This window comes from Petaurus breviceps, unplaced genomic scaffold (assembly GCF_028583685.1).
Source record: "Petaurus breviceps papuanus isolate PSGF00001 unplaced genomic scaffold, PetGlider_PUasm1.0 98, whole genome shotgun sequence".
In the NCBI taxonomy this organism is placed as follows: Eukaryota; Metazoa; Chordata; class Mammalia; order Diprotodontia; family Petauridae; genus Petaurus; species Petaurus breviceps.
The window spans coordinates 44,764,755-44,784,712 of record NW_027187460.1 but is presented as its reverse complement, the minus strand read 5'-3'; the positions used below and the strand labels follow the sequence as shown (position 1 = coordinate 44,784,712).

The following is a 19,958-nucleotide window of genomic DNA, read 5'->3' as shown; positions in this document are numbered from 1 at the left end:
TCTCTCTCTCTCTCTCTCTCTCTCTCTCTCTATCTCTCTCTCCTTCTTTCTTTCCCTTCCTCTCTCTCCTCCTCCCTCACCCTTCTTCCTCCCCACATACAAACAGTGCATACATACATATATGTGTACATACACACATATATACATAAACATACACACATGTCAATTATCCAAATGTATGTAGCCAAGTTAAACAGTATTTATTAACCAAATTTATAAGCATAACTAGATATTCAACATCATAGTAAATTAGCATCAAAGGCATGTATAATCAGTAAAGAGGTGGCATTTTCATGTAGTGAAAATGGATAACAGATGGCAGGCCCACACAAGTGCTGCATTGCTATCCATGAAATATTAAAAGATGTAGAGGCAGACTTATAGGACATTGGGCAGGTCTGCTTTTCATGAAAGGACAGTAACAAGAATTACCCCACAATAAGAAGGCTTACATGGTTTGAACTCTAGAATAGAGGAAATGCTCATGTAAATTAGATTACCAATCCAAGAGAGTATGAATATAAATAAATGAACTCCTGCCCACATCTACGTGTTTATCTAAATGTTGGGAATATATGTGGATAGGTTTATATAGCATGTGCACATATCTATATATGTGTACCTACATATATCAAAACATATATATATGCATATACATACATATTTATGCAATATGCATATACACATGTTATATGTATGCTATGAAGAATATCTTAAAAAGTTTTAGTGCAATTTTGAGCTTTAATAAACTTGAGCATATTTTTTAAAAAATAAGACTATTGGAACACTGGGGATACATGTGTATCCCTCTCTATATGCATGCATATTTTAAGGATGATATTGAATATAAAATAATACAAAGAGCAGCACATAATATACCCTACATCACTTTTCCAGTATTCTTATACCCTACTTCTTGCCACATATTATTTAATCCAGAGGCACTGGCATCCTTTCTATACACAAACATGGCATTCTATCTCTCAGCTTCAAAAGCGTCTCTGGATATCCCTCCCACCTAGAGTATTCTTCCTCTTTTTATCCATCTCCTGGTTTCCCTGGCTTCCTTCAAGTCCCAGCTAAACTTGCATCTTCTGCAGTAAGCCTTTCCAAAGCCATCTTTGATTTAGTGCTTTCCCTTCTATTTATCCTACACATGGCTTGTTTGTATTTAATTTGTTTGGTTATTGTCTCCCCCATTAGTTTGTGAGCTCCTTGAAGGTAGGGACTATCTTTTACCTTTTTTGTATCCCCAATACTTAGCATAGTATGTGGCACATAGTAAGTGTTTAATAAGAGCTTATTGACTGACAGACAGCATGATACCCAAGGTCCTGAGTCAAAACCCAACACTGACACATAGTGATAGGTGACCCCAGCAAGTAGTCACTTAAACTTAGTTTTTCAGTGCTCTAGGCTCATCTGTAACAGTATAAATTGCAGAGAAGATTATGACCTGCATCTCAATGCAAATATATGCCAGGAGATTATACTCATAGCAAATCTTTGATGAAGAAATTAACTAAAAAGGATGGTCAACATTTTCTTGAAACTTAGATTTTTAGAGAGTTGAAAGCATTTAGAGCATTGAAAGTCCAAGTGGCTTGACCAGGGTCATACAACCTCTATGTGCTAGAAGTACATCTTGAGTATAGGATATCTTGGCCCTGAACCTAGCTATGCATTGGTCACATGTTAATAATATATCATCATATCATAAGTCATATACTTATGTATATAAACATGTATACATTTATAAATACTACACACACACACACACACACACACATATGTATTTGGTAACTAGGAGGTATGGTGCATAGAATGCCAAGCCTGGATTCAGGAAGACTCATCTTTCTGAGTTCAAATCTATTCTCAGACACTGTGACCCTGAGCAAGTCACTTAAACCTGTTTGCTTTAATTTCCTTATCTGTGAAATGGTATGGAGAAGGAAACAGCAAACCACTCTAGGATTTTTTCCAAGAAAGCCCCAATGGGGTCAGAAAGAGTCAGATACAAGTGAAACAACCAAACTACAACAAATATGTATATGGTTAATGGATGGCATGTATGCATGTGTATGCTATGTGTATACATATATAATCTATATTCACATACATATATTTTATTTTTACACATATACACACGTGTGCGTGTGTGCACATTAAGGGCTGTAATCACGAGAAAATGCATCACCATCAGGTCATCCTTCTAGTGACTAACTCCACCATTCTAAGCCTAAGTGTATGAGTGCATTAATGTTCGTATGATTTTGGTGCTGTAGCACATTCCAACAAGGAATTACTTCTACCATTGCAAATCTGTGACTCCAAATGTTAGAAATCTCTGAGATTATGAAATACTATGAGCAGGATCTTGAAGACAGTCTAATATACAATGAATAATGAACCAACGTCTTCACTACTCCAATCTGGCTTTGTATGCTCTATGTAATCTACAATACAGTCAGTCCCCATTCATTCTTATTTATGTAAATGTTCCTTCAATTGTACTGGGCACTATTACCTTTTGCTTGTAATTATTTTGCTCAGAAGCTCATTATTATCATATTTCAAGGTGCTAATTTGTCAGCTTTCTCTAAACTTCATCTTTCCAAGTTTACCCTTTCTCAAAATGTTATTTACTAACATATCTCATGGTCTGGGAGGAACAAACACAAATGATAGAAAGAAATCCACTATAAATGTTAAAATTATCGAGTGACATTTAAACTTTTGCTTCAGTCATATAACCTTCTTGCTTTCCTAATCATGTTGTACAAATGATGATGCTAAAAGCCAGAAATTAATGAACTTGTACAGGGTTATTTAATTTGTGTAGGCCATTTAGTGACAGGAGAATGATTGACACCCTGGTCTAATATCTACTCTGTGTCCAGTTAACTAGAATTTAAAACCTCAAAGAATTCAGATTTTGCAACCATTCCAAGGGAATTAGAAATGGGTTGCTAATTAGCTTTCTCTCTACTCTACTGACCTTAGCTTTTGGAAGCAAATTCTGGGCAAGAAAAAATGTGAGTCTTGGCAAATAAATTGATAGAATTGGAATTGTACCAAAACCATTTTTTCTAAGGGCATTCATGGCACTTCAGTCTTGACATGATGATAAATTGCAGATTGTTCAAGTGTCTCTTTCATGACAACAACATTTCTATTTTTTCACATATTCCCAGTGTTATAATTATAAAAATACTTCTATTGAAGCAACTCTTAAAAACCATGTACTAAGTCATGGAAGAGTTGCAACCTGCATTGGTGTAGGGAATGACCACACTGCTGAAACTATAAATTAACTGAAGTATCAAAGATAATATCTGGAAGATTCCAAAATTGGAAATAGAGAATTAGGCAATACATGACAGGAAAAAGACAAACCAGAGTTACTTCTGTGAGTAAATAAAATAAAATTCAAAAGCACAAGCCTTTGTCGTAGCACTAGGAAACATCTAGTTTTTTTTTTATATAATCTTTTCTGTAAAAGTGTCTGTGCCGTCTACCTTATAGGTGTTTGTTAGAAGAAAATGCATCATCGAGTGTTCAGCTTTATGATGGTGAGCTCTACCATACTAAACCAGCTTGGTCCTTGGAGGACAGGTAAAAATAAGTCACTCTGTAAGTATTTGAGGCCTTTCTGCTTTGATGGGTCTTATCCTGTACCACCTTTGAGGTTTTATGGATTTCTCATTATGAGAAAGCATTCCAGTCGAATTAGATAGGAGACAGACAGATAGACAGATAGACAGACAGATATATAGATAGATAGACAGACAGACAGATAGATAGATAGATAGATAGATAGATAGATAGATAGACAGACAGGTGAGATAGATATATACATATGTATATATATATAAAGTTAATTTGACAGGTTCTGTTATTTATGTTGCTACTATATAAATGAAGTGAATGAGTGATATGCGACATGTAACTTCACATTCTGAAAAGCAGAACATCATTTTTGTGACATATACACATACACAAACATACTCACAAGCAGAAACTGAAGCTGCAGGTGAATGTTATTAACCATTCTAATTCACTCAATAACCCAACAGTATTCAGAAGAGGTGGCTGACATCTCTGAGTATGTGATGAAAGAAAAAAAAAATGCCACCATGAAACAACATTCCTTTTTCTATTCTTATTCTCCAGTACCTATGGGAACTCAGATCATTTTGTTGTCTGAAGTTGAGATGGTTAATTTCCTGAATAATTTAAAGATAACTTAATGTTATAGTAGATCTATACATATAGACAATAACTCTCTTAAGAAAAAGAATTTAAAAGTATTCTTTGTAAAAAAGTAAATTAGATGTAGCCATTGGAAAATGAAGTCATAAAATTTACAGTTTGTGAAGGGGCAGCTAGGTGGTGCAGTGAGTAGAGCACTGGCCCTGGAGTCAGGAGGACCTGAGTTCAAATCCGGCCTCAGACACTTAACACTCACTAGCCGTGTGACCTTGGGCAAGTCACTTAACCCCACCTGCCCTGCTTTCCCCCCTCTAAAAAGCAAAAACAAAAACAAACCCCAAAAAACCCATAACTACACAAATCTAGTCACTTAGTAAATATCTGCTGTATATAATTGTGTTTAATTGAGGGATGATAACAAGGAACTCCACTTTAGACTTCATACCTTTATTAAGAAAAAGAAGCATTTATCCTCCAGAGGTTTTCAGATTGCATGTACATGTCTTGATTTTAAGTATCATCTTTGTGTTGATGACTCAGATGCTTATTTTCAGACAGTCTCCCTCTTGAGTTCCAATTCAATATCTTCAACTACTTATTAGATAATTCAAACTGGATATCTCAAAGACACATAGAACTCAACATTTCTAATACCTCAACTTGTTATTTCTTTTCTTAAATTCATCTGTCTTCTGAACTGCCTCATTTCTGTTGAGAGTACCAGAGTCTTTCATATTATCTAGGTTTACAATTTTGTTATCATCCCCAGCTCAATCACAATCATCCAGCATAGATAATCAGTTGTGAAATCATCTCTTATTCCATAACTTCTTATATATCCATCTCCTATCCACTCACACAGCCACCACACTAATTTAGGTATTCATCATCTCTCACTGGGATTATTACAATAGCCTCCTAATTGCTTTTCCAATTGCAAGTCTCTCCAAAATCCAACCCATCCTTCATGTAGCTTTGAAAGTGATTTTGCTGAAGTGCAGGTCAGATCACGCCACTGTTTTACTCAAACTCTAGTGACTATTACTTCTGAAATAAAATACAAAATCCTTAGTTTGGCATTTAAACGCTTCACAACCTTACCCCTCCACCTATGTTTCCAGCTTTATTCCACATTATTCACCTTCATGTACACTATAGTCCAGCCAAACCAGCCTATGTATTGTTTAGCATCCAAGAAGTATATCTCTGACCTCTTTATATCTATCTATATCTTTATATCTACTCATACAGTACAACAGATATATATATATATATATATATATGTATATATACAAATAACTCCAATCAATTATAAATACAAAATCCATATACACTCACACTCACATGCATTACACACATATTTCATCTAAATTGCCAATTGTTATGAATAATTTAATATAGGAATAATCATGCGCTGGGGTGACCAGGTGGCACAGTGAGTAAGAGTGCTGGCCTCAGCATTGGGAGGCTTGGGATCGGTTCTGGCCTCAGATACGTGGCACCCACACAAAATAACTGGCTGTGTAACTTTGAGCAAGTTACTTAACCCCAATTGCTTTAAAAAAAAAAGAAAAGAAAATGCGCTGAGATTATACAACTGTTTCCCAACAATACCTACTTATACCAGTCATTTTTGGCATAAAAAGAACTACAAGTTTTAAATGGATAAGCTTATAGTTGAAAATAAACCAGCTGTTCAGGAACCTCACAATCTACTTAACTATGGTATATGCGAGAACTATATGTACTATACATTTATCATAGAACTTCAAGAAGTAGTCCAGGAGTGCCAGTCTCTTGACAGGCAATTGAAGAAAAACAAAGAATAAGAAATGATCCTTGAATCATGGAATTATGTTCTAGTTGGAAGATGAGATATGCTCTAAAGGAGTATGTCTGACAGTAGTACCTCCTTGCTCAAAACTCTTCATTGCCTCTACAACTTCACATTGGTCCCCTTAATGAACTCAATGTGCCATCTCTTGTACTCAATACTTGATCTGCCTCATTACATTTACACAAGCTATTACTCATGCCTGAACCCTTTTCCTCCTTGTCTCTACCACTTAGAATTCTTATTTTCCTCCAAAGATCAATTTATGTGTTACCTCCTCCTTACTACACATCCCTGGCTGTAAATAATATGTTCCACCACAATTTTCCTTCCACATAATGTATTTTACTCTCCTTGTGGTAGAATGCAAGGTATTCAAAAGCAAGGATCCTTTTATTTCTGTCTTTGAAGAAGTGATCACTGTCTTGCACCAAGGTGATTAATAAAGGTTTTTTAATTGAATCAAAATTGAAATATAACAACTATACTACCTGATACATAAAAATAATGAGAAAATCTACAACATTATTCTAATGCAGAGGATAGACAAATTATGATGAGTTAGAGGGGAAAAAGGAAAATTTTATAAAATGAGTTGGCATTAGAACTGGAGTTGTTGGGTAAGAAATGGACAAGCAGAATTGGGAGAGAAGTCTATTCTAGGAATAGGGAATAGGATAACCTAAGACATAGAGGTGGGAAGGTATGTAGTGCCTTTAAAGAATAATGAATATTGTCATTTTGGACTGAACTTAAATAAAGATAGAATGTGAAACATGTTAAGAAAGCAAACTATAGTGATATTTTTTTTTGAAAATGCAAGGACATCCTTGAAAGGAAGGAAAATATAGGACTTAATTCAAGACACAGTGGAAAGCCATTGGAAGTTTTAATATTCTTTTATGTGGCATGGTTGGAGAAGGAATTTAATTTGGCAAGAGTGTGTAATATAGATTTGTAGAGTGGATTCAAGGAGACATAAGGCAGGTAGATCAGTTAGAAGTTTGTTACAATAATCCAGGCAAGGAATAATATAGGTCTTTATGAGAGATAGCAGATATTTATAAAGAGAGGCTATGGAAAGAAATCATGAATTAGCAACTTTTTAGGTAACAGAATGAGGTAGAGATGCCTTAAGTGTTTTAAATGTACGAGGCTAAATGAGTGTTGTTACTACCTTCATTAATTGGAAATTGGTAAGATGGTAAAGAATTTAAGAAATTTTTTGTACTGGTTTAGGTGCCAGAGTTATATCCAAGAAATATCTGTACATTGGAAAAGAAGATGACTTAGGAGTCATCTCAAGAGGGGTGATTAGTGCTTCAATGTTTTGAGCTGGAAGGAGATCTTGTAGATTATTCAGCCCATTCATTTTATAGAAGAGCAAATTGAGGTCTAGAGAGGTAAAATGGGTCTAAATTTGACTAAAATCACACACACATAATGCACATATACATACATGCATACACTGTGTGTGTGTGTGTGTGTGTGTGTGTGTGTGTGTGTGTACACCAGGACTTCTGAAGCTTTTCCTCCCTTATATACCACATTGTGTTCTTTCCACAATACAGCACTGCCTTCTCATAGACGAACTCATCACAATAAATTAAGTTTCTCAGAGAGAGTTAAGAGAAAATAAGGAACCAACATCAAAATACTGGGAAATTCCAACATTTTAGGGGTCAGGGGAAGAACAGCAGTAGATGAAATGCACTTCAAAATGATTTCTTTTATACTTTAAATTAATGAATCCTAATGTGCACAGGAGTTGTGATATTATTTTGTGGCTTTTGGTATGTTTGTATGCTTTTCTACTTTGAACATAGCTTGTTATTTCTATAGAATGCTTTTTTTCTATTTAAAAAAAAGTTGATTTGCTTTGAGGTAGTGGTAAAGATCAATTTGGAGGCTTTTTTTCTGAGGTATATGAATTTTGTTTGTCCATACACATAACTTAAAAAAAAAAGTCTTATCATGATCGGTAAAGAACTGACAGGCCACTTTGCCATCAAAAATCATAAATATGCATTTGATGCATGTGCAAACATGCAAAACAAAGATCAAGATGCACAACCATGTGTATATAAAAATTGGAAATATCTGATTATAAATACGTGAAAGGACTAATAATACATTTTTTTTGGTATTTTTTAACTATCTGTATGTATATATATACTTGCTGCTGATTTAGATGGTCTATTTTCTGGATATGCATACCAAAGGCAGATAGATGTGTAACTGCATCATTGATTCAGACACTTACAAATTACTCTGAAATGCTGAGTAACTTCTACTGTAAAATTTTGGCATATTCCTTCAGAATTACATGATCAGAACTTATGGTTCAACAGAAGAGAATATTTTAATGTATTTTATACAGACAAAGTACTGGATTACTGAATTGTATGTGAAATATCCCCTGCTTGCTTACAAATGAAGAGAATGTAATCAAGTTGTAATAAAAACTGGAGAAAGGTTTTAATGATGCAAATAAGGGTATGAGAAATAGCCACAGTGTCATGTTCAACACAAGTGCTACCAAGGAGAGTAAAAAGATGTCATCATACATTTGTTGATAGCAGAAGGTTGATGCTACATGAGAAATGGTTTTATGGAAATAAAATGTGGATATAAGAATAAGAACAAAATAAGGCATAATAAAATTTCATTGCAATAAGATGTAAGGAAAAGACTGAAAAATACAATCTAACAAGAAAAATAAAGCGTGCAACTTGTTCAAAGACAACTATCAGAATCAGAATATCATATCAAAATTAAAATTATACAAGTTGGTTTTAGCAACAGAAATTGTTTTTGTTATGTATGAGGTATGGGGTACAGATAGCATTCATCTCCATATACATATACACAGGAGAAATGTGCATGGTTGTGGACCAGAAAATGACTTATAGAAGGAAGGCTATACCTGTGATAAGTATTCTTGATCATGTGAGGGAATATTAGTTTGCTATTCTGAGGCACCATTTAATGCAAATTAAAATTAACATACCAGCACATTATACTAGGGAGCTGGACTGCAACATCTGCTAAATTTACCTCATAGTCTCATTTGGAAATATTTTCTCCTGGGAAACCCATATATCTGCTGTCTCTGACCAAACTATAACTAATACCTTGTTCTCAATCTATCTTTTTCATGAGCCTTATTTTCAGTATATTTTAAGTTAGGAATAAAAAGGAGAAATGGAGGCCATTATCAACCTAAGATAGTTAGATTTTTCTACTGTGAAACTTGTTAGACAAAATGATTACCTACCCAAAATTTAATTTTATTATTAATAAATTAATAATAAATATTTATTACATTAGGAAATTCATATGTATGTATGTATGTATGTATTCCACCTATCCTTTCAATTGCTTCAAAATTGGCATGTGTTTCTATGTAGTGTCTATTATAATGGTATTTCCCAATATTTGCTATCTTTCATTATTTTTAGTTTCTCCCATCCTTAAAATGGAGTAGAGTCATTTTGGAAGGCACAGAGAATATTTCTCTCATTTCCCCTTTTAAAGTGTCTGATGACATTAGTATAGGCTTAGTCTATTTACTTCCTGCCAATCAAGTTGACTTACTGGAAATTTGTTACAAATGATGAATTGCTTTTATTTTCAAGAATTGTTGTCAAGTGGGATGCTGTTTCCTAAGTGTAGTCTTGTTTGGACTTGGCAAATCTGGGAAATAAGCTCCTCAAAGGACTTTTCTGGAAAATCATACTAAGTATAGCTTTTGAGAAGGTTTAGAAACCATTCGTAAACATGATTTTAAAAAGAGAGAATAACTAAAAAAAGCATTGTTTTAGACTATTTTTTCTTGACTGTATCATTAACTATTAGCTTCTGATTTTTTTTGTCTCTTCTATTTCAATGATAATTTTTATAGGACAGAAATATACTATTGCTTTTACATCACACTGGTAATGGGACTACTCAATTTCATGAGCTATTTTCATAACTCTGAGTTGCCCAAAAAATACTTACTCTTAATACTTTCCTAAATTAATTGATATTCTGATTATTAGGTTTTAATAAGTATTAAAATTCAATGAACACCAGAAAATTAACATGTATGTTAAGGATAGGGACAAGATCATTTAAAAATTTAATTTAAATAATGGGTATATATAAATATATATTCTATTATCATTGTATTATAATATAATATATTATTGAGATATAGTCTAAAGTATGATCTGTTATCTTTTTACTAATTTTGTCACTAGAATATGGCTACAAAAAAAATAACTCTGTGCATGTATGTATACCTAACTTGTCAATCTGACAAGTGTGTGTGGTTGTTTTCCCTTTTGTTAATGTTCCCATTTGTTGTGCTTTTAGAGATAGGAAGTAGATCATTTTCCAGAAGTAGAATGGAGTGATTCCAGATGAAAAATTCCAAGTGATCAATTCCCATGGAAAGAAAGACTGTCCTGAGAAATGCAGGACCAGCAACTTGTGGACTTTTTTTGCCACCCATTTTTCCACTTAAAGCATGCAGGAAGCTATCAGGATCATGCCATCTTTCATTTAGATAAATCCCTCCTCTCTGGGTGCTGACCCTCCTTAAGTTGAAAATTTGACATGCTATTTATTCCCATCCTTCACTCCCAGGGTAGTACAGTGACACAGTTTCTGCAGTGCCTAAAAGTGATGAAAGCATTCATTGGAAACTGAGAAGAGACTAAGTTTAAAGCAACTTAAGGGCATTATGAATTTAGCTTACCAGATTCAATTTAAACCAATGAGTTTTAATGTAGAAATCTAGGATTATAAAACTAGATTGGGTTCTTTAAATTGTTCCATAGAAATTTACTTTAAAATAAACATTTTCTAATATTTTGAAAATTCTTTTTGGAGAAAATTAAAAGTACTACACAGAAAATATCTTCAAAGCATTTTCTTATTCCCATATGTTATTTTCTCCACAAATATATTTGAAAAAAAAATAACCCTGAATTCTTGTTTTTTTTTTTGTTTAGTTTTGTGTTCTGATGGAGTTACCTTTCACTCTCTATATAATTTTTTCTCCTCTAGGTTCATAGTCTGGTACTTGTACTGTAGTGCTGTGCAGTGTATTTCATAGGGGGGGTTGCTGACTTATAAATTACATTTAATGATTTCTGTTTTTAAGTAAGGGCACAGTAAGTAAGGGTACATGACTGAGAAAGCTGAGGGGAGGCGATAAGATTGAAAATTCATTTTATATAACCAGAATTCCAGGAAAACACTTAGTCTAATCCCATTTTATTGACTAAAAAAAGAGCTATCTGAGTCCACTATGTTAAAATTGCAAAGACATTGCAATAAAAAGTTACTAGAGACTTTAAGTTCCTTTTTTAACCAGATAAATGGAAAAAAATGTAACTGACAAAAGTTTGTACTTTTCTAAAGAATACTTGGTGGACTACTGAGAATGAAATGCATTATTTCCATTAATAGTTGGTAGATAAAATAGACTAAGCAAACATAATAATACTAAACACCACAGAAGCTATTTTCATTAGCACTTAATCTTTATAATGATCTTATTCCAAACCGTGAAATTTCCAAGCTAGTGTCTTGGATGTTTTTATTCTATTTAGTAAAAATTATGCCTGTTAATAAAAATGGTGAATAAGAATCCTAATGAGGTTAATTAAACTAACAATAATAAAGAGCACATATGAAAATCCATTGCAATTGATTAAAATGAAATCAATTTTGTATTGTGGGTATTCTGTGTTACTTTATGAAACAGACTTCTTGTCTCATCTCTAAAATGCTATAAAGAAGCATAGCTATTCCATCAACTACATGTTATCTTTTAGAATTCAAATGGTCTCTCTACCCTCCATATTGAGTTACAAAAATCTGTTAGAACATATTCTGTAATTTGGTAATTATTGTGTGGTTCACTCAGCAGGAAAATAATCATTTCAGCATGTTCAAAATATACCCCCCTAAAAAAAGGGAAAATGATACTTCTCTATCAGGACAAGCAATTGTATTTACCAAAAATCCTCTTTACACACTAGAGAAAAGAAGACCTTTCATTAAATATACCTTGATACGGGGCGCTAAATCCACGGTAGCGGTGGTTGCTGTCTGTGACAAAGTGCAGCCGGAGCCAGTTTTTGTTGCTGATAATTGGTGGTGGTATATTCATTCCAGATAACCTAAATTATGAAAGATGACAAAAGTATAAAGTCATTCCATAGCATTGTTTGCTTTATAGTACTATTGAATTAAGTCTACTATCTTGCTATATGATCCATGATGCTGAAGTTCAAATACACAAAATTAATGCTTTACAACAGATTAGGAAAGTAATATTATAAATTTATGTGCACAGTAAAAGTGGCAAATTACTGTAAAAGTGACAAAATAGGAACTCATTCTGATTGGAAAATTATGTTCCATGTCAATGTGTTCTCACTTAATGATGAATAGACATGAGTAAGGAGATGGGTATACTTTTTCAAGGTAGAAGAAAAGGCAACGTGAAAATATCTCTCTATTGAGCAGGAGTTTTTTGTTTGTTTGTTTTTACCAGGCCTATGGTTTCAATTGGTATAGGGAAGCTCCACTCTGGAAATTCTTTCTATTAGTTCAGAGTGACCACTGCTCTACAACCTAATACTTGTGGAGTTGCCTGGGGGAATGGAGAAGTTAATGAACTTCTCCAAGGTCTCATAGCCAGTATGTGTCATGGGCAGAGTTGCACTTGCACTTAGTCCTGAATTCTGATGATGCCCCCTATTCCACCCAATCACTTTTTCAACATAGAAAGAGTGCATGCTTTCTTATAACAAGGAAATCTTAGAAAGCTAGTGATAATGTGATCTCCCATATCAACTTCCTAATAAGCTTCCATTTCCTAGATTTCTTGATACATAATTTCAAATATTAATGAATATTTCACTTCAATGGAAGATTTCACATTTATCTTCAACATTGTGATACTCTTACATTCATTTTTGTACATATATTCTCATAATAAAAACATCTTGTTCATTCCTACATTTTTGAGTCACTAATGGTTCATTTCATTCTTCTGTAAAGAAATGCACTTAAAATTATAAACCCCTGTAATGGTAATGTAATTTGAAATGTAATGGTAATGTAATTTGAATCTGAAGACCTCTTTTTGTATTGGCAAGTCACCAGGTACTTAGCACCTTGTTTCAAGTTAAGCAAAGGTAGCAGGTACCTTAGAAATTACACTTAGTAATTGATCAAGCCTCTGTTGGGGAAACAGAAGGTATGAACTCCTGTCTCCTGTGGATTGGCTGAAACAGGAAGTAGCTAATGCTGTGCCTATGCAAAGAAAAGACCCAGAAAGGAAGGGACAGTCACAATTTCTTGGGACCAGCATCTGGAGGCAGAGCAGCTACAGAAGAGAAATGAGAAACTAGAACGAGTTAGAATTTCCTTAGAACTTGTGGTGGTGGAAGTTCTTCTGAAGAGAAGCCCAGGAGGCTGAAGAGGAGCCCAGGAGCCCAGGAAACATCCTTCCCCCCCCCCCCAAGCTGAAGCTGAATAAGGTGATGATGATTTTTTGAATGAGCTGAAGAAGACTGAGGAAGAATGACCAGAATGCTTAGACTTTGTCTGTTTGTGGCTTGGTTGAACCTTGAATTCCTGGGAACAGAAATTGTGAAGGATTTGAGATGAACTGGACCCTGCAAACTTCAGTGTGGAGCAGGACCTACACAGAGAGCTGGATAAAGAACTGGGAGCTGCCTTTGAATCCAGGTGACTGTTTGGTGGATTCAGGTAGGAGTTGGCCTGCCTCGAGTCAAGATGAAAAGACCTCTTCCTGAGTACTGAGTAGTAATGAAATTGTAATTTACTAGTGACCTAGGGGTGGAAAGTCTGTGCATTTTCTAATGATTGTACTTCATGATTAATGATACTTTGTAAGTGATTGCTGAAAAAGTGACTGATTGAGTTAACTTAGTGTGCCCCATGAGTGGAAGACTTTGACTATTGTACTTTGAGATTGTTCTTTGTTCAAATATTGGTGGCCACTATGGTGGAAACTGTGACCATTTTAATGATAAGCTGTTGTGAATACTATATTGTGATTTTTCTGTGTTAAGTTGTAATATTGTGAATGCTGTACCTTGATTTTCTGTGAATGTTTTGCTTTGATTTGAATAAATAGTGTTCATTATACTGTGTAATCAGAACCTTAAAAGCTGTTCACAGTAGCATTCTTCTGGAAAGCTGCTTGTGCGTGGCATTACAACCCCTAATACCTAAAACAGACTTTGTTTTTTGTTTTTTTTTGGAGGTAGAAGACAATGCAAATGGAGTTCAGTGACTTGCCCAAGGTCACACGACTAGTAAGTATTAAGTGTCTGAGGTCAGATTTGAACTCAGATCCTCCTGACTCCAGGGCTAGTGCTCTCTTCACTGTATCACCTACCCGCCCCCCACAACAGACTTCTTACAAGATAAAATGATAGCCATATATTACCCTTTTAAAGATATCTATACCTTATAAAAGAGGTTTAATCTATGGAACATCAATTTAGCTCTTTTTTCTTCTACCCTTATTCTTTAAAATTTGTTTAAATTCTTTTTTAACCTTGATGGATCTATTTTTCTTGTTTTGTTAACCAATAAATTCAGTTCACTTTTGAACAATAGCTCAAAAATATGGGAATGTTTATTTAATTTCTTAGTTCTGTCTTGACAATTGGACTCATTTGACTTTCTTGCATTTTTTGTGTTTGGAATGTTGAATGTTCATCTCATCTGTTCCTATTTTGTTTTTCTTTGATTATAGAATGTTTCAAATAAGTGTTTGTCTTATTGAAGGTCCATACTTCTTACTGATAAATAGTTTCATCTGTGCCTATACTACGTTAGAAAAATTTCCATCATATGTTTAAGTTGTTAACTTTGTTGTTGGTCTTTGTTAATTCTTCTTGGAGAGCTCTGATTTCCAAACTAATTTAAGTCCTAACAATTTCTATAAATATTTTCTCTATCTTTGAAACATTCTGTGGTTTCTTGCTATCATTTCATTATTTATATGTAATCTGCAGAAATCTTTTCATTGGAGATTTTTTGGTCCATTTTATTTAATAGTATAATGTTTGATTAATATGCTATGACCTCTTAAAAATTTCATTCTTAGGCGCATCTAGGTAGTGCAGTGAATACAGCACTGGCCCTGGAGTCAGGAGGACCTGAGTTCAAATCTGGCCTGAAACACTTAACACTTACTAGCTGCGTGACCTTGGGCAAGTCACTTAACCCAATTGCCCTACCTTCCCTCTTCAAAAAAACAAACAAAAAATTAGATCAACTAAAAAAAAAAAGAAAATTAGGGGTGGTGAGGTGGCACAGTGAATACAGAACTAGCCCTGGAGTCAGGAGGACCTGAGTTCAAATCTGGCCTCAGACACAACACACACACATACACACACACACACACACACACACACACACACACAAACTAGCCATGTGACCTTGGGCAAGTCACTTAATCCCAATTACCCTCCAAAAAATCATTCTTTTAAAATTTTGTCTTTATTTATTTTAATGCCGATTTATCTGCTTGGGTTTAGTTGTTCAGTCGTGTCCAACACTTCATAACCCCATTGTGGTTTTCTTGGCAAAGATAATGGAGTTGTTTGCCATTTCCTTCTCCTGCTCTTTTTGCAGATGAAGAAACTGACTTGATCAGGGTTACACAGCTATTAAGTATCTGTGGTCACACTTGAACTCAGGAAGATAAGTCTTCCTGATTCCAAGCTAGGCATTCTGTTCCCTATGCCACCTAGTCACTCTATCTGTTTGGGAGCTAGGGATAAATCCAACTGTCTCTCTTGAATTTTTGTTTTCTAATACTTTTTTCTTAATCAACAAATACTCTGCTCTTCCCACTTCACTCTTTGTTCCTCCCATTTATACTGCAGTGGTAGGTAACTTTTCTCCTTTGTAGAGGCCTGAAGTTGGGGTTCTTCAGGTCACTTACATTAGGGGATATAGAAAACCAGCTGGGTCCTAGCTAAAAGCAAACTCCGTGGGAATAGTATAACTGTAAGTTTCTTTTCTTTACCTGGAACACACAAATTCTTTCACCTTTAGCCACCTCTGCACTGTCAAGTCTCCCATTGCCCCTAGTCATTCACTTGTACTCCCTTTCCTTGAAGTAGCTGCAAAGAATCAATGATTTCTGTACCTTGTCATATTAGTGGGAAGGGACTGATTTTATCTCTGACATGGGAGAACTAAATAGGCCCCCTTCAACCAAGTGTTCAGAGAGTCTTTTAAGATTTCAGAGGGCTAAGAATAGTAAATGAGAGTTTTAAGTATTTAAGTGGTCAGATTTTAAAAATAAAGATAATCTTATAAGGTGTGTCTGGCTTCCTAATATATGGATTCGATGAATTTTTATTTTTTCATTTATTTACTTCTTTTTTAACATTAGAAAGGCATATATAAAAACCACCATTCTACTATATTACTAATCACATGAAGCTTCATAATATTTTAAAGATTCTAAGATAAACTAATTCATAATCCCCTTCAATAAACCTTCCTAATATTTAGTAATTTTTACTATCTGATAATTCTATCTTATATCCAATTCAAAAGGCATTCAGGGAACTTTTTCTGAGGTACTCCCAGAAACATATGTACTTAAAAACTAAGATTTTCACGATTGCAGATGTATTTTTTTTCCATTCAAAATGAGCATTTCCTTATTATAGATTGTATGCTATTAAATCCTTGGCCAGTCCCACAATCTACTTTGCTTGCTCCTACTCTTCAGCTATTAACTTCTAGAAGTCAAACAATACAAACTGTGGATTATACATTCATGCTACCATATCCCTTGTAGTATATTATACTAAAGGCCCTCAGCAATGCATACCATTTATTTAATTAATTTCTAATTGACTCACTATTACACTCTCTATAGCGGGAATCTTAACCTGGGGTCCATGCATAGATTTCAGAGTGTCTGTAAGAGGGTGGGAGATAGACAGATAGATAGATAGATAGATAGATAGATAGATAGATAGATAGATAGATAGATAGATAGATAGATAGATAGATGGATGGATGGATGGATGGATGGATGGATAGATAGATAGATAGATAGATGGATAGATAGATAGATAGATAGATAGATAGATAGATAGATAGATAGATAGATGATAGATAGATAGATGATAGATAGATAGACAGATAGATAGAAATATACATATTATATATAGATATGTATGCATATACATATATATGTGTACATTTTCTTAATTATCATTCACACCTAAATGAAATTTAACATTTCCTGCAATTATGAATTTTATTAAAAATAGATTATTTTGAGAAACGATCCACAGTCTTCACCAAACTGACAAATATTTCAATGACACCAAAAAGTGACCCCATTCTACAGATATGGTTCAAATATTCTCTTTCCTTAGATTCACAATTCTATGCAGATACTATTCTTCTCACTCTAAGCAAATGACCTGTTCTTCTAATTTAGTGGGAAATCACTATAAACAAATAACTTCATCTCCTATTTTACTGGGAAGATTGAGATCCTTTAATCTCCTTCCTCAAACTTTGCCTATGTTTCCACTCACTGCTTTCTTCTTCCATTTATTCTTAGAGAATGAAATTGTTTTCCTCCTTGCCCAAGCTAGTCCCTCTATTTATGTTTTTTTATCTTATTCCATAGTTTCTCTTCTATGACTTTGTTCCATCAGCAACTCCCTATCATACCCAAATTTTTTTTTTAATCTACAAACATGTTCAGGCCTCTCCATCCTTAAAAAAAAAGTCTTCCTTTGACCCTTATGTCCACTATAGTTATATACGCCTTTCTCTTCACTTTTGAACTTCCACAAATATATCTTTTTTTTCCACTTCAAAATTGATACATTCCTCAAGGTCCTGCAGTTCGGCTTCTGCACACGTTGTTCCTAAAGGAAAACTCCTCTACAATTTGATTCTTCTCTCCTACGCAATTGATGACTTCAACGGTAAATCCAATGACTATTTCTTAGTCCTTATTTTCCTTGTACAGGTAACATGGAAAGTGTCCTGACTTTAAATCAAGAAATTTCAAATACCAGCTTTGGTATGGACTATTGGTACCATCTTGTGCAACTCACTTATATTCTCTAATTTTTAATTTTATTATTTGAAAAAAATAGAATCATAATACTCATACTATCTCACTTATTTGACCAAAGCATGTTGTAAACTTTAAATGTGTGTATGTGTGTGTGTTAATTATTACACTGTTAACTATTATCTTGGGAGGTGGTATCATACTGTGGAAAGAGGACTGAATTTACAGTCAGAGGAACTGAGTTTTTTTTTTTTTTTTCTGGAGTATGCCACTTACTACCCTTTAACAAGTTACTTAACTTCTCTGGGCCTCACTTTACTCATGGCTGAGGTCTCTTTTAGCTATAAAAGCTATGATCCTAGGATCTATGATATTTAATCACATTGAACTTTCTTTATATTCTTTCCTGCATTCATTTCTTGGAGACTGCTATTTCTTGCCTCAGACCATTTAGGAACATTTCTTCTTAGTCCAAATTTTTGGTCCGCCTTGCAAAATATATATTTTTCCCAAAGCTTCATCCTCTTTTTTCTACAGACTCTCCTTGTAAGACTGAATTATCTTAATGGTTTCAACAGCCATCCTTATGCTCATGACTCCCATGTCTATATACCCAACTCTAAAATCTCCTTTGGTCTCACTGCCATATATCTAGCTGTGTAGAGTCATCCCCTTGGATAGTCCACTGATATCACAGAACCAGTGTTCCACTAATGAATTGTTGAGATGCCAACAGCATAAATGTATGAATGAAAAAAAAGCCTTCATGAAGTATTTGCAATGTACAAAGTACTGTGTCAAGCACTTGGGAAATAAATTAAAAGCTAAGATATTTTCTGATCACAAGCAACTCACATGTAGTAGAAAATACATGGAGGGAATTTCAGATGCAATTATATGGAAAAGCCTCATAAATCTTAGAGTACAATATTGAAACAGATTGTAAAGCATCTTTGAATGTCATTTCCATTGATAAAGCTAGTTCCAAGGTCATTTCTGGTGAGAACTTTTGTTTTCAGATCTTCAATAGCTATAGCTGTTAAAAGGGCACATGCAGAGGCAGTTGATATTTTTCAAATTCATAAGGTAGGCTCCCCTGAATGCTGGTTCCAGGGATAGGGCTAAAAGGAGATCTAGAGGTCTGGATGAAATTGTTATCCCCAAGGTTGTTGAGCTTAACTTCCCATTAGTTATATTTAGTTAATGGTTGGTGGTTAATGATGGTATTGTCGATGGAGGACCCCTAGAGTCACTAGTGATGGCTGTTTGGAACCATTCTGGAAAAAGGGCCGATTATCTAAAACTCATCATCCCCTGCTCCTTTGAAAAAAAATTACCCTCCTCCACATTTTTCTATTTCTTTTAAAGATACTCACAAATCACAGTCTTTCACATTTAGAATATTTCCAATAGTACTTTTTGAAAAACCCTTTCTCCTTCCTTTTCCCTACATTTAATCAGTGGGCAGTTCCTGTCAATTCTATATTCAGAATACCTCACATCCATCCTCTCAAAACCTATAATTGGTCTAATATATAAATAAAAATTGGTCCAATAAAGATTATTTAAATAACTTTATGACTTGTTTCCCTGATTCTAGTGCATTAATTCTTCAATCCAGCTGAAAATGTTTCTAACACACAGATTTGACTAATTCACCTCTATGATAAAAATCTACATTGGCTCAACTCAATTCAGAAAACATTTATTAAATGACAAAAGTGTATAAGACATTGTGCATGGTTGCTGAGAACATACATAACCTTCCTTCCTTCCTTCCTTCCTTCCTTCCTTCCTTCCTTCCTT

The 19,958-nt window shown here is 34.3% G+C and overlaps 1 protein-coding gene and 1 long non-coding RNA gene across 3 annotated transcripts in view; one reads left to right on the top strand and one right to left on the bottom strand.

The window, feature by feature from the left end:
- Positions 1–19,958, top strand: part of LOC138156094 (uncharacterized) — a 46,110-nt gene that overhangs the window by 18,096 nt on the left and 8,056 nt on the right. The window lies entirely within an intron of this gene.
- The window catches only part of LOC138156092 (CUB and sushi domain-containing protein 3-like), a 638,148-nt gene continuing 629,552 nt past the window's right edge, over positions 11,363–19,958 (bottom strand). For both annotated transcript variants that reach the window (XM_069081324.1, XM_069081325.1), the window contains exon 6: positions 11,363–12,222. In XM_069081324.1, the coding sequence (XP_068937425.1) occupies positions 12,078–12,222 (145 nt within the window). In that variant the 3' untranslated portion in view covers positions 11,363–12,077. The remainder of the gene's footprint in view (positions 12,223–19,958) is intronic.